The 20282-nt window shown below is 36.4% G+C and overlaps 1 protein-coding gene across 5 annotated transcripts in view; it reads left to right on the top strand.

Annotated features, from left to right (window-relative positions):
* The window catches only part of TFEC (transcription factor EC), an 82575-nt gene extending 63049 nt beyond the window's left edge, over positions 1–19526 (top strand). For 4 of the 5 annotated variants that reach the window (XM_059711602.1, XM_059711603.1, XM_059711600.1 and 1 more), the window contains 5 exons: positions 26–140; positions 2279–2335; positions 6090–6165; positions 14024–14171; positions 15548–19526. In XM_059711602.1, the coding sequence (XP_059567585.1) occupies positions 26–140; positions 2279–2335; positions 6090–6165; positions 14024–14171; positions 15548–15922 (771 nt within the window). In that variant the 3' untranslated portion in view covers positions 15923–19526. The remainder of the gene's footprint in view (positions 1–25; positions 141–2278; positions 2336–6089; positions 6166–14023; positions 14172–15547) is intronic. The other variant, XR_009454688.1, reaches the window with a different exon arrangement.
* The last annotated feature ends 756 nt before the right edge of the window (positions 19527–20282 follow it).

Here is a 20282-nt window from a genome sequence, read left to right as displayed (position 1 = left end):
TCATTTCTTTCTTTTTTCTCTATAGTTATCTGGAAATATTTTGGATGTGTATAGTGGTGAGCAGGGAATTTCATCAGTTAATATGGGCCTTACAAATGCTTCCTGTTTGAGGAGTTTATCAATGAAAAAAGAAATTACAGGTAATGTTGTTTTTATAGTTTTATCCTTTTGTAGTCAACTATATAAGAAAGGTATAGCATATATTACCTAGCTAAATAAAAATTTAAAAGTTTTAACAAATTTTTCAGTTAAAATGGGGGACATTTAAAGAGTATAGCTTAGTGTTCAATAAATATAAATATAAAGGTCTTTATGTAATATAGGCTAATTTTGATATTAAATAGATTCAATTTGTTAACATGGTTGAAAAATAATAGATTAATAGATTGGGGAAATTAGTACTTTTGTATGTAGACTTTGATATAAAATAAGTAGTTAGATTTTCCCATTTAGCTTGTTTTGTGAATTTCTTAATAGACTCACATTTAATTTATCAAGTGGATAAAAACACCTCTATTTTAAATAATATTTTTCAAAATTGTTACAGTTCAAAGGCATTATAGGACCATTGTCTTGTTTCTTCAATATAGAGATGAGGAAGCCAGTGGTTAGAGGAGTTATTTTCCTAAAATCATCCAGCTGAGTAGAGGAAGAAATGGATCAAACAAGGGTTCCTTGACTTATATGTTCAGTGTTAGTTTCTCCATATGTGGAATCTAATGAACAAAATAGATTCAGAAACATAGAAGCATGGGACAGACTGTCGAATCTCAGAGGGAAGGTGGGGAGGGTGGATGGGTGGGAAGAGGTAAACCAAAGAACTTGTATGCATATATGCACAACCCATGGTCACAGTCAATAGGCTAGTGAAGGCCTGGGACAGGGGCAGGCTGGAAGAGGTCAATGTGGGGAAAAAGGGGGACACATGTAATACTTTTAACAATAAAGATTAAAAAAAAGAATAAAATAAAATTCAGTTGACATTTCTGTAATACATTTTTTTTTTAAGTTTGGAGCCCAAACATTGTTCTTTAATAATTTTTACACTGTTAATATTAACATTTTTAGTAAATATAATATGTCCATTCTGGAAGTCTAATCAATAACTTACAAATATCTATGCATTCAAATAATTTAAGCTAAAATTAATGACTATAGTTTGAAATGAACACATTTAAATAAATGTATTCATGTATTACTTAGTTTAAAAACTAGAATAATTCAAGGAACACTGTATTAATTATCTATTGCTATATAACAAATTATCTCCAAACATAGCAGCTTGAAATAATAAACACTTATGATCTCACACAATCTCCATGGGGACAGAAATCCAGGGATGGCTTAGGAAACTGGTTCTGAGTTTCTCATACGCTATAGTCAAGATGTTTGCTGGAGATAGACATTGGACACTAGAGTGGCTGGAGGATGTGTTCCCAAGGTGGTTTGCTCAAAGGTCTTGAAAATTAGTGCTGCTCGTTGGCAAGTGATCCTGATATTTCACAATGTGGAGGTCCATAGGGCTGCTCAAATGTCATCATGACATGACAAGTGGTGACCCAAGACACAGCAAATTGGTAGCTGAAAATGTCTTTTATGACCTAGTCTTGGTAGCCACATGCCATTTTCACAATATTCTATTGGTTTCACTGGTCAATCCCTATTAACATGAGAGGGAATTACCAAATCTGTGACTATCACGAATGAGAATCATTGTGGGCTATGTTGGAGGCTTTCACAAATGCTCACGACCATGTAGCATATAAAGTGTCATTTATTGGAAGGGTGGAATTATTTGATAGCAATATATAAAAAATGTACTTAGCTCCCAAACTTAGATTGTAGAAATCATAATTATTTATGAAACAGGTATGTTGTAGAAGTTTAGGTTGGAAAAAAGTTGAATAGTCTTAAAGTTCTGGAAATAATAATGATTGAGCAGTTTAATATTTGCTGTGCATTATACCTCTTTTAATCATCTCAATATTATACCAGTTTTGAAGATGAAGAGCCTGAGACACAGAGAATTTAGATAATAGATCACATGGCTATTAAACAGAGGGCCAGAATACAAATTCAGGTTTTACTACTCAAAGTCTGATGAGTTTGCCATTGCCTCCTACTAAGAGTACTATGCTTCCTTTTCTAAATATCTGCATAAAAATATACCATTTGAAGCAAGTAATATTATATTTTTACCTAATATTCCTAAATTATGTTGATTAAAGGGGTATGAAGTAGAACTAAGAATTGTTTTAACTATCTTCCTTTTGATCAGGAACGGATACTCGAGCTTTGGCAAAAGAGAGACAAAAAAAGGACAACCACAACCTCAGTGAGTATATTTTCCTTTTTTTTTCCAAACAAAATTAAGTAATGCAAGAAGAAATGCATGGAGGTAAAATGGGTGGTCATTCATTGTCGCTCCATAAGTATTTTGAGGTCATATGACAAAACTTGATAGTGCATGCTCATACTTGAGCTATTTGGGGAAATTTAAATGATGTGGACTCTCAGAAAAGCTATACTCTTTTACAAAGTGAGACATCTCAAATTCTCTACTTGATCACTTTAGCTCAAGAAGGCTGTGTGTGAAGGAGATGAGTGCATTTAGTTACATTTGAACTCTGTTGTGACTCAAAGCTGTAAAAAGTTAAAAGTGACTTTAGAAAGTATACACCACTTAAATAACAAGAAACATAACTTCAGGTTCTTATCTTCCTGTCAATTTTCTCTTTCCTTCCTCATGATAGGTTATTTGAAAAGGATTACTTACGTTGAATTGCTGAATTCCACCTGTCCAAAAAAATGTCTCGGATGCCTTCCAAGGGGTCCAGTTTAACTCTGGTAACAGGTCCCATGAGATGAAGAAATACAAGCAAATGAAGCAGTGTAGCAGCAATGTTGAGCTAGTCAGTGTTTGGTCATCTTTCAAGTGCTTAACTGTCTCACCTGAGCTTGACCAATTGAGTGTGAAGCCTTTTTGTTCTGGGACCCAATTCACAAGAATAAAATAAAATAAAAATAATAAATCCTCTAAAACAAACCAGGAATTTCCTCACATGTGATTAGCTGGAATGGATTCTCCACAAGCCTGCATCTGTTTATTCATATGCACCTGCCTGTGTCACAGAGTACTCAGTTTGCTGACTATGTGACTGAGGAATGGGCTGGCAAGACGTTGTAACAGTTGTTGGGACAGGTGTGGTGAGGGGAATTATCTGATTCTGATAGCGCTTAGTGGCAGAGCAGATACACTTTGGTCCAGATTATGAGACAGGTAGAACATGAGTAATGAGAGCTAATTATTGATGGAAAGAATTAATACATGAAGGAACCATGGGCTTCTCTCCTAGTTTTAGCTTGCTAATTATTACGTTCCTTGCTTTTTTCTTCTTCACTCTTATGTCTACAGCTTCAACAACTGGCCATTTAATATAAAGTATGATAGGTGCTGGGGATGTCCATTATTGAAGTATTTTCTAATCTGGCTTTCCTTACTGATTAATCTTGCTTTTTGGAGATATCAGAGTTAAAACATTAATTCACATTTTAAATACGAGGAATCTAGGACAACTCCTAAAATTTGTGAAGATTGTGTCAGAAAGACAGAAGTCCTACCTATCAGATGCCTTAGTATTTAAAAGCTAGAAATGCTAAAAAATAAAATAAAATAAAATCTTTTCAATCTTTCCTGAGTGTTAGAAGGCTAGATGTGAATTTAAAATTCTCAGATCCTCAGAGTTCTGAGTGGTAATGTTAGGGCGGGGAGATGTCAGCTCATCTCACCTGTCTTCACCCCATATTTCATTCTTTTGTTGTTTTTTTTTAAATATATTTTATTGAGTTTTTACAGAGAGGAAAGGAGAGAGATAGAGAGTTAGAATCATCGATGAGGGAGAAACATCGATCAGCTGCCTCCTGCACACTCCCCACTGGGGATGTGCCCGCAACCGAGGTACATGCCCTTGACCGGAATTGAACCTGGGACCTTTCAGTCCGCAGGCCAACGCTCTATCCACTGAGCCAAACCGGTTTCGGCCCATATTTCATTCATATGTTACCTGTGGCCTCAGGCATGAGTGTGAACACCTCATCCAGTACACGGAAGCTCCATGCAAATCTCTGCAAACAACTGCCCCTTGTCCACATCCTGGGCCTAGGGGTGAGCACACTGGTGCCACAGTCCCCGCTCAGGAAGAGGGACCTGGAACGCGGCCTGCCCAGGCTCTGGAAGTGGGCCTAGGGTGTTTGCAAAGCACTCAGTGGTGTAGATGAGAAGGGGTTCACTTGGCCCTGTGGCTGCCTGGCTCAGCGGGCATGGGTGTGATGAGAAAAGGCAAAAGTGATTCCTCCTAAGTGTGGATAGGGCCCCTTTTGCCTGGATCTAAGGACAGGAATGACCAAACATATCAAAAACATTGTGAAGAGTCAAACCAGACCTGGCATGAAATAACCTAGCAATTTTTTAAAACTTGACTCTTTTAAAAGTAGCTAGTATTGATATGAAAACATTGAGAAATTAAAGATCTCATTATAATTAGCCATTAAACATGTATTGAGCACAGTCTAAATTGAGTAGAAATCTTTGATATTTTACATACAGTGCATTTAAATAATAGATTTTGGAGAAATATTATAGGACTCACCCGCCCTCCCCCTTATTCTGAGATAAAATTGGGAACATCCTTCATAGCTGTTCCTCATTTCATGTTTAAAACTCTTTTTTATAATATAGGAGTGAGTATGTGTGAACATAGAATTATTAATAAATTCTCACTGTGAAATATATATGTATTTTTAACAGTTTTACCTTTGTTTATTTTCTTTTCAGTGTTTTTTTTTTAATGTGTCATTGTTTTTTGAATCACATGTACAGGAAAAATAATATTGATAAAGAGGGAAACTAAACTCTCTCAAAAATCAATTATATTCTAATTTCAGAGGAATTTCAATGTATTATTCCTGAAGGTCAAATCCATTCATGGTAAATTGCTTTGTAGAGTAGGTTCACCAAGGCAATTGATAGTATTTCATGACTTTCCGTGTTTCTGGTAGCAGATCTTAATTTTCAAACATGTATTGTTTGTTTTCCAATATTTTTATATATGATTTTCTTTTTCTTCCTGACATTTTTCTGTCTTCAGTTCCCTGTACCAGGCTATAAGACTATTCTATACTCCATGACTGCTCTTAGAGGAGGGCAATATAGGAAACTACATATTTGTGTATATGACAATTATTGAACATTTATTAGATGCACTAAATTTCCATTAGCAATAAATGCATATAAGAATCCATATCAGTAGTTCTCAAAGTGTGGGCCCTAGACAAACAGCATGACCCAGAAGCTGGTTATAAATGCAAATTCGTGGGCCCCAACCGTGACCTACTAAAATTGGAATCTCTACATGTGGGGTACAAATCTATTTTAACAATACTTCCAGGTATGTCTGATGCACATCAAAGTTTGAAAATCACTGCTCTATATATTATTGAGAAAATTTATATTAGAGAAATATATTTACAGTCTAATCACTATAGATTTATTTAGCTCCTCCTATATGCCAAGCACTCTAGGGTTATAAAAATGAGAAAGAAATTGTCTCTGCCCTCAGGAGGTCATAGTCTAGTTGGGCACATGCAGCTACTATGTGCCAAACTTTGTGTTAGGGCCAGAAGTATATAAGAAGAGTTAAGTACGGTGCAGACATCAAAAGATTATAATCCTTTGGACTGACAAATGCATATATGTGAAATAATTATATATATATATATATATATATATATATATATATATATATATATATATATGTATGAGTAAATATTATAGCATTTCAAGGAATGAAAAACATGTCTTGGGGAGGACATATTTTTAAAACATTGTGTATAATAGAAATATAATTCTACTATTGTTATTTACACTTTCAGAATAAAATATATTTAAATTTTTATTTTATTTCTAAGAAATATTCTTTTAACTAAATGGAAATTTTCATTTATTGTTTTTAAAATTATTAAGAAAGTTTACAGCTATTCAAAAGTGAATTGTATTTTAATGAGAACAATAAATAATTTTGTTTTAATAGTTGAAAGAAGAAGACGGTATAATATTAATTACAGAATCAAGGAGCTTGGCACTCTTATTCCAAAGACTAATGACCCGTGAGTTCAACAATAATTTCTATAATAATGTTATGGTTTTACTACCCCCCAAAATGGGTGGGAGGGGAGAGGGCAGAGAAGGACTAATGAATAGGAAATTATCAGCTTATGGTAAAGATTAGGCTACTTCTGGTCTCATTTTAAAATATCTATTCAAGGCTGATTGTCATTAAGCATCAAGGTTGTTACTAACAGTTGTCCTTTTGAGCTATAAAAAATAAGTTAATTAGTCTCCTCAGATTATGTGGGTCTTTCTGTGTGACACCAATATTGACAAATTTAATGGTAACATCAGACGCTGTCCATGATACTGACTGCTATCTATACTCAATTTATGGTTATGACAATTTTTCCAATGTAAGATTTATGTGTACATGAAAATTGCATTGCTGGATTTTCAGAGGTTCCATGTTTCTAGAGACATGCAAGTAAAAAAATAGAATTATATTATAAAAAACATGTTGACTGATGCCAACCACTTGTTGATTATCGTAATGAAATTTTTAGTCAAGTTTTGGTATCGTGCAAAGTCAGTTAAACAGATCTTTGAGATTTTGAATTTCAATAAATAGTTGATTAATTAAAGTATCAATTTAGAATGTTGAATGTTACCTCCAAAACATAAAAACATGATTTGTAGCATCAATAATGACTTGAAAAATGTTTCATTCAAACTGAGAATTGGCCTCTCCAAATGCTGGCAATCCTATATAATAAAGATGTAATATGCAAATGGTCGTGATGCTGTGAAGCATAACAACCAACTGCATAAAGACCAGATCACAAATCAGCAGGAGGGTGGGGCAGCAAGCTGCAAGCAGGTGGCGGAGGGCTACAGGAGTGGGTAGGGCTCTTCTTATTAGTAGGAAGAGTAAACGTTTTCCTGATAGAATTTTTTAACACTCAAAATACGAATGCACATTTGTTTACCAATTATCCTATGTAAGTTCAAGGCCTTTTTATTTGAATACTAGAGGCCTGGTGCACGAAATTCGCACAAGGGGGGAGGGGGATGGCGAGCGGGGAGGTCCCTCAGTCCGACCTGCACCCTCTCCAATTCTGGAGCCCTCAGGGGACGTGCTACTGACTGACAGCTTGGGCCCACTCCCTGTGATTCTCTGCTCTCTATGGGGCCTGCCTGCTCCACACCATGGGGATGAGCAAGCAGGCCCTGCTGGGTGCTGCCTGCGGGCCCCTCTTGCCTGCCTGCGAGTCACCACCGCCACCGCCCAGCAGGCCCTTCTGGGTGCTCTCTGCAGCCCACTCGCCTGCTGGGCTCATGTTGCTGGGGTGACACCGCCAGCGTCCTGCCCAGCCGCTATGGGCGCTGCCATCTTTGTCGCAGAGTGACGGCTAATTGCATATTACTCTTTTATTTAGATAGGATGTGTTTTAATTTTTATTTCCTTCAGAAACTATACTAAAATGCATAGTATAATTTATTTTTCTTTATCATTTAAAAAATATTTTTATTGATTTTCGAGAGGAAGGGAGAGGAAGAGAGAGATAGAAACATCAATGATGAGAGAGAATCATTGATCTGGTGCCTCCGGCACCCCCACCTCCCCCACACTGGGGATCAAGCCTGCAACCCGGGCATGTGCCCTTGACCAGAATCAAAACTGGGACCCTTCAGTTGGCAGGCCATGCTCTATCCACTGAGCCAAACTGGCTAGGGCCATAGTATATTTTAATTTATTTAAGATAAAACAAAAACTTAGAAAGCACAGGCATAGATGGATTTTTAAAATGTTTATGCCCTAATAGTTAGTGACGTTGAGCATTTTTTCATGTCTCTTGGCCATTTATATGTCCTCTTTAAAAAGTGTCTATGAAGGCCCTCTGCTCATTTTTTAAAATCGGTTTGTCTTCCTTTTTTCAAGTTACATGAGTACTTTATATATTTTGGAAATTAACCCCTTATCAGAGGATTAACAACAAATATATTTTTTTAAAAATTTAAAAACGTGGATCATGAAATCAATCAAATGGGACAGATCCAGCATTTTTAAACAAAGAAGGAAGAAGGGCATTGAAACTATAAAAAGTATTACCTATTGCACCAAAGGAGGATAGTAATAACTCGTGAAACACGTCATAGTTTTATGCACTGAGTCAATTTAGAAAGCATGTTTCTTATGGCAGATGCATTTGAAAAAGCAGGGAAGATTTGCAGGAAGATTACTGAATTGAATGAAGAGACCTGGGGCTCATCTTCTGAACACCACATGCTCTTGGGCAAATAGCAGGAGCTGTGAAGTACTTGACCACTGAGGACCCTTTCAGCTCATGATTAGAAAAAACTTATGGGTTGGTTTAAGAAATCAAGGCTAAAAATCTAAAGATATTTGCAAATCTGAAGTTGCCATGTATGTGTCAAATACATTCAGAAATTTTTATTTCTTTGTTAGGTCAAAATAGTAAGGTTAGAAATTGAAGTAATACAGTGAACAGCTGTAGTTAAGACATATAGGTTGAAAAAATTAAATAAAAATATAACAACAATGAGGGGATATCAATCTTCTGACCATTGGTAAAAAATAAACCCAAATGAAACTAACAAACACAAAATGTGAAGAGCTTCTATAGGTGTGTGATTGTGGACTACTTTATATGTGCTTTTTATGAATCATATTTACAAAAAAAGTAATATTAGACAGCAATCCTGAGAAAGAAGAATAAAGTTGGCAGGATCACAATACCAGATATCAAGCTATATTACCAAGACACGGTTCTCAAAACTGCCTGGTACTGGCACAAGAACAGACATATAGGCCAATGGAATAGAATAGAGAAGCCAGAAATTGACCCAAACAACTATGCCCAATTAATATTTGACAAAGGAGGCATGAACATACAATGGAGCCAAGACAGTCTCTTCAATAAATGGTGCTGGAAATTTGGTCAGATACATGCAAAAAAATGAAACTAGATCACCAACTTACACCATACACAAAAATTAACTCAAAATGGATAAAGGGCTTAAATGTAGGACGGGAAACCATAAACATCCTATGAGATTCCATAGGCAGTGAAATAGAAGACATATATAGAAGCAATATATTTACTGACACAGCTCCTAGGACAATGGAGACTAAGGAGAAAATAAACAAATGGGACTGCATCAAAATAAAGAGCTTCTACACAGCAAAAGAAATCATCAACAAAACAATAAGAAAGCCCATCGCATGGGAGAACATATTTGCCAATGCTATTTCAGATAAGGATTTAATCTCCAAAATTTACAGGGAACTTATACAACTTAACAAAATGATCCAATCAAAAAATGGGCAAAGGACCTAAGTAGACACTTTTCAAAAGAGGACATACAGAAGGCCCAGAGACATATGAAAACATTCTCACAGTCACTAATCATCCGAGAGATGAAAATCAAAACAACAATAAGGTACCAGCTCACACCTGTCAGAATGGCTATCATCAACAAATCAACAAACAACAAGTGCTGGCGAGGATGTGGAGAAAAAGGAACCCTCATGCACTGCTGGTGGGAATGCAGACTCGTGCAGCCACTGTGGAAGATAGTATGGAGTTTCCTCAAAAAGTTAAAAGTGGAACTTCCATTTGAGCCAGTAATCCCATTTGTAGGACTATATCCCAAGAAACTAGAAACATCAATCAGAAAGGATATATGCACCCCTATGTTCATAGCAGCACAATTCACCATAGCTAAGATTTGGAAACAACCTAAGTGCCCATCAGCAGATGAGTGGATTAAAAAACTATGATACACATACACAATGAAATACTATGCTGCTATAAAAAAGAAGGAACTTTTACCATTTGCAACAGCATGGATGGAACTGGAGAGCATTATGCTAAGCAAAATAAGCCAGTTGGAGAAATATAATATCAGATGATCTCACTCATATGTGGGATATAGTGATCAACATAGTCTGATGAACAAAAGTAGATCCAGAGACAAATGGCAGGTGAGGTGGGAGGGGTGGTTAGAGAGCAACCAAAGGATGTGTATACATGCACATTAGCATAACCAATGGACACAGGCACTGGGGCAGGGGTAGGGGGCTTGCTCTGGGTGGGAATGGTTGGGGGAGGGGGTCAATTGGGGAAAAAAGAGACATATGTAAAAGTTAAGATAATAAAAAAGAAAAACTTCAGATGCAAAAAAAGTCATATTAGTAAAAATAGAAAATATCAAAACATAAATTATTCTAGTGATACCATAAAATTTTTATTTTTTCTACCCTTTAATTTGAAAAACCAATGATAGGGGTTTATTTTTTATGAAACTGTTTTCTTTTTCTCTATAGTCATAACATTCTCCTGCTTTTATATATGAACTAGAGTCCTGGTGCACAGATTCATGCACTGGTGGGGTCCCTTGCACTTGGGGGACGTCAGACTGCCAGTTTTGGCCCGATCCCTGTAGGCCAGGCTGAGGGACCCCACTGTTGCATGAATCCATGCACCAGGCCTCTAGTGTGCATATAAAATCTCTTCCCACCCACCCCCTTCCCCCTTCCCTCTGAGATTCATCAGTCTGTTCCATGTTTCCAGCCTGTGCATTGAGTGTCTGCCCTCTGGTTATCAGTACACATGATAGGTACTGGTTGAATGGTCAAACAGTCAAAAGGTTGCATATATATATATATATATATATATATATATATATATATATATATAGAGAGAGAGAGAGAGAGAGAGAGAGAGAGAGAGAGACTAGAGGCCTGGTGCATAAAAATTCATGCACTTGGGGGTCCCTCAGTCTGGTCTGCACCCTCTCACAATCTGGGACCCCTCAGGTATGGTCCCTAGGCCTGGCCTGAGAATAGGGCCTATCAGGGCTTTCCTTCCCCTGGCTGCAGGCAGCTGGCCCCACCCCTGCTGCTGCCACTGCTTGTCATCTGTGCAGCACTGGCCCCTCTCCCCTGCCACCGGTGGCCTCCCTCTGCCATCAACAGGTGTGGGGTGCGATATCTTGGCTGGCCTGGGCCTCCCTCTGTAGTCAACAGGCGTGGGGTGTGATAGCTTGGCTGGCCTGGGCCTCCCTCTGCAGGGCGATCACTGGCTGGCCGCACACCTGCCACAGAGTTGCAGCCGGTGGCCTGAGCCTCCCTCTTTCTTTGCTGGGGGGTGGGGCCAGCACTGTGAGGGGCTGCCTGCCTACCTGATCACCCCTAACCACTTGCCTCCCTACCTGATCACCCCTAACCACTGATCTGACTACCTAATCACCCCAAACCACTCTGCCTGCCTGCCTGATCACCCCTAACTGCTTGCTTGGGGGCCATCTGCCTACCTGATTGCCCCAAACTGCTCATCTGCCTACCTGATCATCCCTAACCACCTGCCTGCCTACCTGATCACTCCTAACTGCTTGCTGGGTGGTGGGGCCAGCCCGGTGAGGTTCCGTCTGCCTACCTGATCACCCCTAACCACAGGTCTGCCTACCTGGTCATCCCTAACCACAGGTCTGCCTACCTGATCACCTGTAATCACTGGTCTGCCTACCTGATCACCCCAAACTACTCTGCCTGACTGCCTGATTGCCCCTAACCACTTGCTTGGGGGCAGGGCCATTCTGGTCTCTGGTCGTTCCAGTTGTTATGCTTATGGTGGCTGGCCTTTTATTGTATAGGACGGTAATTGAGGTAGTACATGAAACCTAATAAGCCTTTTTCAATGTTCATCTAAGCAAGAAAAATCAAATCTGTCATGTTGACCACTTTTTTATTTAATGTTTTATTGTTTTGAAGTGGATATGTGTTCCAAAGATGAAAACAGATTATGCCTTTTCAATAGTTTTGCCTGGCCATACTTCTGCTTCAATTTATGCACTTCTGTTGCCTGCTTTTAAATCCATTCAAGTTCCTCAAAATTTTTAAGTTCTTCAAAGAAAATTGTTTTGTAGAAAATGAAAAATCAGTGTCAACATTCATTCCTTAGGCACACCTTTACATGTGTTGGTGTTACTGTCATATAAAATGTTTTTAATGTCTGGCTTCTTGAAGTTGTCTTGTGAGAGAGGTACACATCCCCTTAATAATTTTGGAAAACTTAAAATATATTAAGAAACTTCATGTTAAAAATGACTTCAAAATAGATTGAACTTTTTAAAATTGAGTACAAATCACATCATGTAGAGATTGAAGGCAGACCCATTGAGTGGTCTCCACCGCCATTTGGAAGATTTATTTTAGATCTAAATAAGCTGTGCTTTAAACTTCAAAGTTAGCTAGGTTATCTTTCTCATCTTAGTTCCTCTGTCCAAGTTTTTTCTTCCCATGAGAATAAATGAAAGAAAATTAGAGCCGCGAGGCTTCCTACTGCTTAGAGTTTTAATTCGCTACACTTTTCAGATACAAATAATTTCTCGGTTTATTGACAAAAGTAGCTGCCTTTTCCCTGCCTTCGCACCACCAGATAAGTGACTAGTGAGAGAAATGAGACCAACAGCTATTACAGCCCCAGAGAACTGACCAAGCACTTCCAAACTTGAGATAGACACCGAGTAGCTGGGCGCATTTCAGTAGAAGAAGGCTCCTCCATTCCCTAAGAAACAAGTTCGCCTGGTGGGTAGAAAAATGCAGCTCCCTTTGATTTGTTGAAATTAATGGAAATTAATGGAAATGTCGTCTAACACGAACTTCGAATGATTCATATACAAGCCGGATTTTGTCTTAAAGTCTATTTTCCCACTTCTGATCACTTAGTAAACATATATTGAGCTCAAGATACTTTACTAAGGTCAGATAAACTAAAAATATATGCAGTGTAATAATTTTTTTAAAATTTCCCTACATGCTTACTTTATGCTGTACAGTGGGGCCTTGACTTATGAGTTTAATTTGTTCCGAGACCGAGATCATTAACTCAAATTACTCTATCAACTCAATGCAAAAAATCGGCGGAGAGACAGCTGGTATCTCAAAAAACTCGTTAGTTGGGACACTCGTAAGTCAAGGCCCCACTGTATTTAAAACACCTCATGACTCTAAATTGAAAATTCATCAAGGTTTCCCAAAAACTCAGGTTGATTTTTAGCACTTAGTTTGGCCTCATTCTCCTCAAATATTATTAACTCTCAGATAATATTAAATTCACTGATGTGTGTTTTCAGATATTAAAATCAATAACTTGTTCTGTGATTTCAGATTTATCATCCTCCTATTTCATAAATATGTTTAAGTAAATTTTGTTCTATGCTATAGCCTAGAAACATCTGATAATGTTTAATGTATTTACTTATATGAAACTTATTTAAAAATAGGTATCCAGCTTTTTAAAAAAGCATTGATTCTTTTGTGCAGAAAAATTTGCTTAATAATTCTAGAAAGTTTTGCTGTATTGCATAAAATGATGTTGCCAAATTCTGATTTGTTTCACAATCACTCAGGATCACCATTCAGGAGGGACTTTTTTTTTTTTTTCTTAGAAGCATAAAAGCAACCTTATTAGAAAGTAGGTACATTTGAAATGATCTTTAAAAATTTAGGCTTAAGTCCTCAATAATGTACATTTCCTAGTTCATTAATGCAGAAATACCACACATAGATTTTAATCTTGGAGTTAATAATAAAAGCAATTTTCACTAAAAATATAAAAACTGTAATGGTAGAATCATGATATTGCATTTAGCTCTCCCACAAAAAGTCACTTTATTACTTTCCTTTGACACTTATTTTCATTCTGGGATTAATTTTACTATATAAGGGCTCCTTAACTATTCTATTAAAATTTCTATTCAGAAGCAATAATATCTAAGAGTGAATAATAGTCATGTAAATCATTATTTCACATTAATGTAAAAGATTTTTAAGTTCTTATGAATTCTGCTGACATGCACAATTGTGAAAAGGTTATCTCTGTTCTACAGTGATATGCGCTGGAACAAAGGCACCATTCTAAAAGCATCAGTGGAGTACATCAAGTGGCTACAAAAAGAACAACAGAGAGCGCGGGAATTAGAGCACAGACAGAAGAAATTGGAGCAGGCTAACAGGCGGCTTCTGCTCAGGATTCAGGTTGTTATAAGAATGTTGCCACAAACCACGCAGCTTAACTATGACTGACTTGTCATCGTTTTTATTCATTGGTCTCATTTATTTTTTTCTTATTAATACTTATTTTTTTCCTTCTGGAGGATAACTTTATTGTCTTTTAGAAGTTCATGAATTGGGTTGTCTGTTAGGTTTTGATAGAAATCTGGGGTTGAGAAGACTTTAAGAAAATAGAATGAATGACAACTAATTACAAAATGCAGAACATAGAATGAATTTTATAAATGCACATGATATTATTTCAGCCAAATAATAATACTGAACTAGAACATGTGCTTCTCTACATAATACTGGACAGCATATTCTTCCTTCCCCCTTTTATGTCTTTAGTAACACTGCTATGGATTCTATTGCCTCAAGCCATTATTGTGCAGGTTTTATATTGTCACTCCTCATCTGTTCATGTGACACAAAATATTAATGAAAGTATGGGTTTTTATAACTCTCAAGTTGTTGTTTTTATAATGAGTATGCTTATAGCCAGATAAACCATTTACTTTGTTTCCATGGAACTGTAATATAGTGAGAAATTAATCTGGAAAAATAAATGGAATCCCTAGAGGGTTTGGCTCAATGATTAGAGCATCAGCCCACGAACTGAAGGGTCATGGGTTTGATTCTGGTCAAGGGTACATACCTTGGTTGCAGGCTCAATCTCCAGCCCGGTCAGGGTGTGTGTGAGAGACAGCCAATTGATGTCTCTCACATCGATGTTTCTCTGTCTCTTCTCTTCCCCTCCCCCTCCACTCTCTCTAAAAATCAATGGAAAAATATCCTCGGGTGATGACTAACAAAATAAAAAAAAGAAGCTTTTCTATTCACTTTAAATGTAGTCTGAGTCACTATGGGACCATAGTGTATTCCCTTACAGAACAAGGGGAGGGATTTTTTTTTTAAATCTGCATATTTTTGAGGGTTATTTTTTTAGTCAATAGAAATACAGCAAATTCTATTATTTGCAAGAATGTTTATAATTTACATTACTCTTCATTTTGAATACTTGTTAATATTTTGGTTCTATTATTTATTATGTAGAGTTAAGTCCACTTTATTTTTTAAAAAAATATATGTATATATATATATATTATTGATTTCAGAGAGGAAGGGAGATAGAGAGAGATAGAAACATAAATGATGAGGGAGAATCATTGACTGGCTGCCTCCCACATGTCCCCACTGGGGATCTAGCCTGCTATTCGGGCATGTGCCCTTGATCAGAATCAAACCCGGGGCCCTTCAGTCTGCGGGCAGATGCTCTATCCACTGAGCCAAACCAGCTAAGGCTTGAGTTAAGTCCACTTTCAAAGTCATTATTTAATCATTCTTGTTTGAAATTGCAGGAACTAGAAATACAGGCTCGTGCTCATGGTCTTCCATCCCAGGCTCCACTTGGCACAATTGATATGGGTGCTCATGTCAACAAACAGACCCCTCTTGAGCAGAATTCAGTAGACTGCTGCCAACAGTCGACTCAGTTGCAGGGACTAAGCCCTGAGCTCGGTGACCAAGCTTTGTCCTTCTCCGATCCTTTGTCACACTTCACAGATCTGTCATTCAGTGCTGCTTCAAAAGAGGAACAAAGATTGGATGACATGCTACTGGACACCTTATCTCCTTTTGGGACAGACCCTCTACTTTCTGCCACTTCCCCTGAAGTTTCCAAAGAGAGAAGTAGGAGGAGCAGTCTCAGCTCAGATGATCGCGATGAGTTATAACAAAATACATACACTCAATTAATCAACCAGGAAACAATTCCATGCTGATGAAATGCAATTATGTTCTTTGTTTCATATATTGCTTTGGCTCCACTTTTCTGAAAGGGCTACCTTGTTCAGGAAAAACCGATGGAGGAAATAACAACAATATAATGAACTTACAGGAAGAAGACATACGGTGCTGAAGAATTATTGAGGGCTAAAAAAGATTTTTTCCTTGTTGGTTACAGAGTCCAATGTGCTTAACTTTTATTTTCTGGAAATAGCTCTCTACTTGACACACTAACAGACGGCAAACAGTAAACCTCAGATATACACACATATTTTCTTACTCACTAATATCCCCTTCCTTTATAACTCTTAAAACAGTTTTCAAGAATCATGATCAATAGATACGGCAGTTTATTGCCTTTCTCCACTGTCTCGTTAAAAGACAGATTATCTATCACTCATAATTGAAAAGTGAATCTACACTAAACCTTAGAATTTTCTACAATAAAATACAAATACTTATTTAAAAATTGTTTCTAAAAGTGTATGCTACTTTCTTTAGTCTGTTTGACTGCACAAATTCTAAAAGTATCTTTTCATATTTATGGAGACACTCCCATTCAGAAAAAGGAGCACATGGAATACCTTCCTCAAGAATATAGATTCAAAATTTGTCCCTTCGCAAGACATACCCCAACATATATGTACACAATGCAGGTAGTATGTGTTTTTTCTTCACTTTTCTGCTTTACTATTTTGCATAAAAAAATCACATTCCAAATTTTTTTCATCAAGAAGAGACGTTGGATAATCTATTCAGCAAATGAACTTTAAAAAGGGCCCTGCTCCTATGACAATTTTTCAGGTATTTACAATTTATCACTATGTCCAGTATGGAATGTAAAATAATTAGTTGTTGATAGAGTTTTGCTTCAAATTAACAAAATATTGAAAATTGGATTGCCAAGTAACAAAATATTTTGTAAAACAGAAACTCATACATTCAGCTCTGAGCTAAAGTTCTATTCTCATAGAACTGACAGTACTCTATGATTTTTGCTAGCTTTCTTATTATTTGTTAAGAACATTTATGATGTTTTAATCAAATTTTTCTCTCTTGAGTTTGTTTTAGGATTGGGAACTGACTGACCAAATATATTGTTTTATGTTGCACCTCTGTGAGTACTCATCTGATCAATGAGTATTTATTGAGCAATACTCAAAAGTCCTGTGAAAATGTACAACAGAGAAGAAGATGATACGGTCTTACCCCTCATGGAGTTAAAAGACAACATGAGAAACAACAAAAAAAGATAAACAACATATAGAACTAAAGCCCGCATGGAGCAATATAGGGTAAAGATTACAAAGGGTCAGAAAAATGAAAGTGGATGAAGTTTGGAGAATCACAAAAGTCTATGGGAAGAACATAATTCAACTTCTTTTAAAAATATATATTGAGTGAAGGGAAGTGAAGGTAGAGCAATGATATTAATCAAATGATAAGTGGAAGTATCCCAATGGGACATTATTAGAAATGGAACATTTACCTGGCCACCCTAGAAGATGCTTGTTGGGGAGTTCTGAAAAGTAATATTATCAACAGGGTGTGAAAGCCCTTGAAAACTAGGATGAAATGACATAGTAGAAATCTAATATTTTATTAGGAGGCAGCAGTCTAAAAATTTAAATGCTTTGGCATATTACTAACATGATTGAGATATAATCTTTCATGCATATTAACTTGGTGATAAATTTTTCAAAGAGTATTTTAAGTATTACTCATATGGAAAATATACATCATCACAAAATTTGAGACTAATGATGATGAAAGAGGGAAAGCATTGCATCCTTATGGTATAATAATTATCTCAGGCTTAGTTTATAACATTAGCTTGAAGATTGGATAATTAATTTTCATTGACATGGAAAAAATAATTCTTATTTTATAGGAACAGGCATTAAAGCCAGATAGATAAACTCACCTATAATATGCCATGCGAAAGAAAGCAATAAGATATACTTCCTCAAGAATATTTAGGAGAAGATTATATATTTTTAACTTTATGACAAAATTAGACTTTTCTACCTGCAGTGATAATTTAACATTGAAAATTATAGAGAAGCAAAATGTTTTTGGGCCAATGGAAAACATATCATGCATAGATCAAGGCTAATTTCTGTTCTCATATTATCTATTATTATCTTTTCTTCATAGCCTGAAAAGACTTGTATGAATGATGTCATTACTCCATTATTATGTTTCCACTCAAAATACTATATTACCTAGCCCTGAAATCCATTTCTTATATCTTAGCTAATTGTAATAACTTGACACCAGATGGTAGAGTCTGGACAAAAGAGATCTGGAAAGAGAATCAATATTTGTTGCTACTTGCAGATTATAATAGCTATTAGGAGATTATAAAATGGCTAATGATTTATTAAAGATTGAGTAAGAGTGGTTCTGTGTCACAAGTTATCGACCTTCTCTCCAGAAAAATACAGAATTGTATATAAAGTCAAAAATATGCATACACAAAGTAGTTTTAGCCTGGCCATTGTTGTTCAGTGGTTAAGTGTCTACCTATAAACCAGGAGGTCACAGCTTGATTACAGGTCAGGGTACATGCCTGGTTTGCGGGCTCGAGCCCCGGGAGAGTTTGGGGGGAGAGGGCATGCAGGAGGCAGCCAATCAATGATTCTCTATCATCATTGATGTTTATATCTCTCTTTCCCTCTCTCTGAAATCAATAAAAAACATATTTAAAAAGAGAGAGATTTCAAGGACCCCCTACGTATCTCCATGGATCCCAGGTGAAAAATTCCTGCATCAGGTCTGTTACTTTAATATACAGCACGTAGCTATGTATCCATCAAGGGCTGAGCACACAGTTAATGTCACATATAATAATGGAGGAAGGAACCCTAGTTATCTGAATATCGTCATCCCAACTTCACTAACTATGAGGTTGCACAAGGAAGTAAAAGTGTACCAAACACTAGACCATCTACTAAGGGAGGTGCTCACTTAGAAAATAGTCCCCTTTCAAACACCCTTTTATGTATGTATGACTCCTGCTATATATTTATGTTAAATATTTATGGGTCAGTTTCTATGACTACTGGATGTTGCAAACATCTGACAATATCATTTGAAATGGGTAAAAGTAAAAATTATGAAAATCCTAAAGTAAAATTATTTGAGTAGATAAGAATTATGAGTGAACCTTTGGAAAATTGTCTATGATATTTTTGCAGAAATTAGACTTAATCTTAACATTGAAAGAGTAATATTGTTCATCAAACAATTTTATCACAAAAAGAATTAGCTAACACTGGATTATTACTACACAATCAAGCCCGTTCATTCAAAGAGTTAATGCATGTGTACAATATCATGCCATCTGTGAATAATGACAGTTTTACTTCCTGCTTGGCAATTTGGATACTTTATATATTTTCTTCTTGTCTGATCATTGAGGCTAAGTACTTCGAGTACTATATTAAATAATAGTGGTGAGAGCGGACATCCCGATATTGTTCCTGTTCTTAGGGAAAATGGTTTTAGTTTTTGCCCTTTGAGTATGATGTTGGCTGTTGGTTTGTCATGTATGTCATCCCACTTTGATGAGAGTTTTTATCAAAAAAAGAGTGTTGGATTTTGTTGAATACCTTTTCTCTGTCAATTGATATAATCATATGATTTTTGCCTTCCAATTTGTTCATGTGATGTATCACATTTATTGATTTGTGAATGGGGGGTGGAGGGAAGAGATTGACTGGGGAACTTATATCCATATGTGAATAGCTCATGGATAGAGACAATGGGGTGGCAAAGGCTTGGGAGGGCAGGTGCAGGGAAGAGGGGGGTTAATGGGGAAAAGAAACACAAAGTAAACACTAAAGATAAATTTTTAAAAAAGAATTAATGCATAATTGCAATGAAAGTTAAAACTTTTTGAAAAATAAGATTAATTTTGTTTCTATTATTTTTAATTGTCTTTGAATGATAATGCCCTATCCAATCTAGTTCTCTATTTATTCTAAAATATTGGCCACCTTTTCATAGATTTAAACAAAGCAACCTTCCCAACTCCCAATGATATTAACAAGGGCCTCTTATGAATTGATATAGACATTCATAATTTCTATTTTGTTCTTTCTTCTCAAACTTTTTCCTTAGCTGAAGAAGAATATGTTAAAAGACCACATTTCCTCAGTTTACAGATATGATATCAGTGGTTATAACCTTTTTATGTGGGTAGAAAACCTCTAAATATTAAATAGTGAGATGAGCTGAGGATATTGATATAAATAGACTTCCTCCTCCTTTTTAAACTCATTTTCCACTCCGATAACTGTAAAT

This window comes from Myotis daubentonii, chromosome 10, assembly GCF_963259705.1.
Source record: "Myotis daubentonii chromosome 10, mMyoDau2.1, whole genome shotgun sequence".
Lineage (NCBI taxonomy): Eukaryota > Metazoa > Chordata > Mammalia > Chiroptera > Vespertilionidae > Myotis > Myotis daubentonii.
Note: the sequence above shows the minus strand (reverse complement) of the source record. Positions and strands in the feature narration are given on the sequence as shown.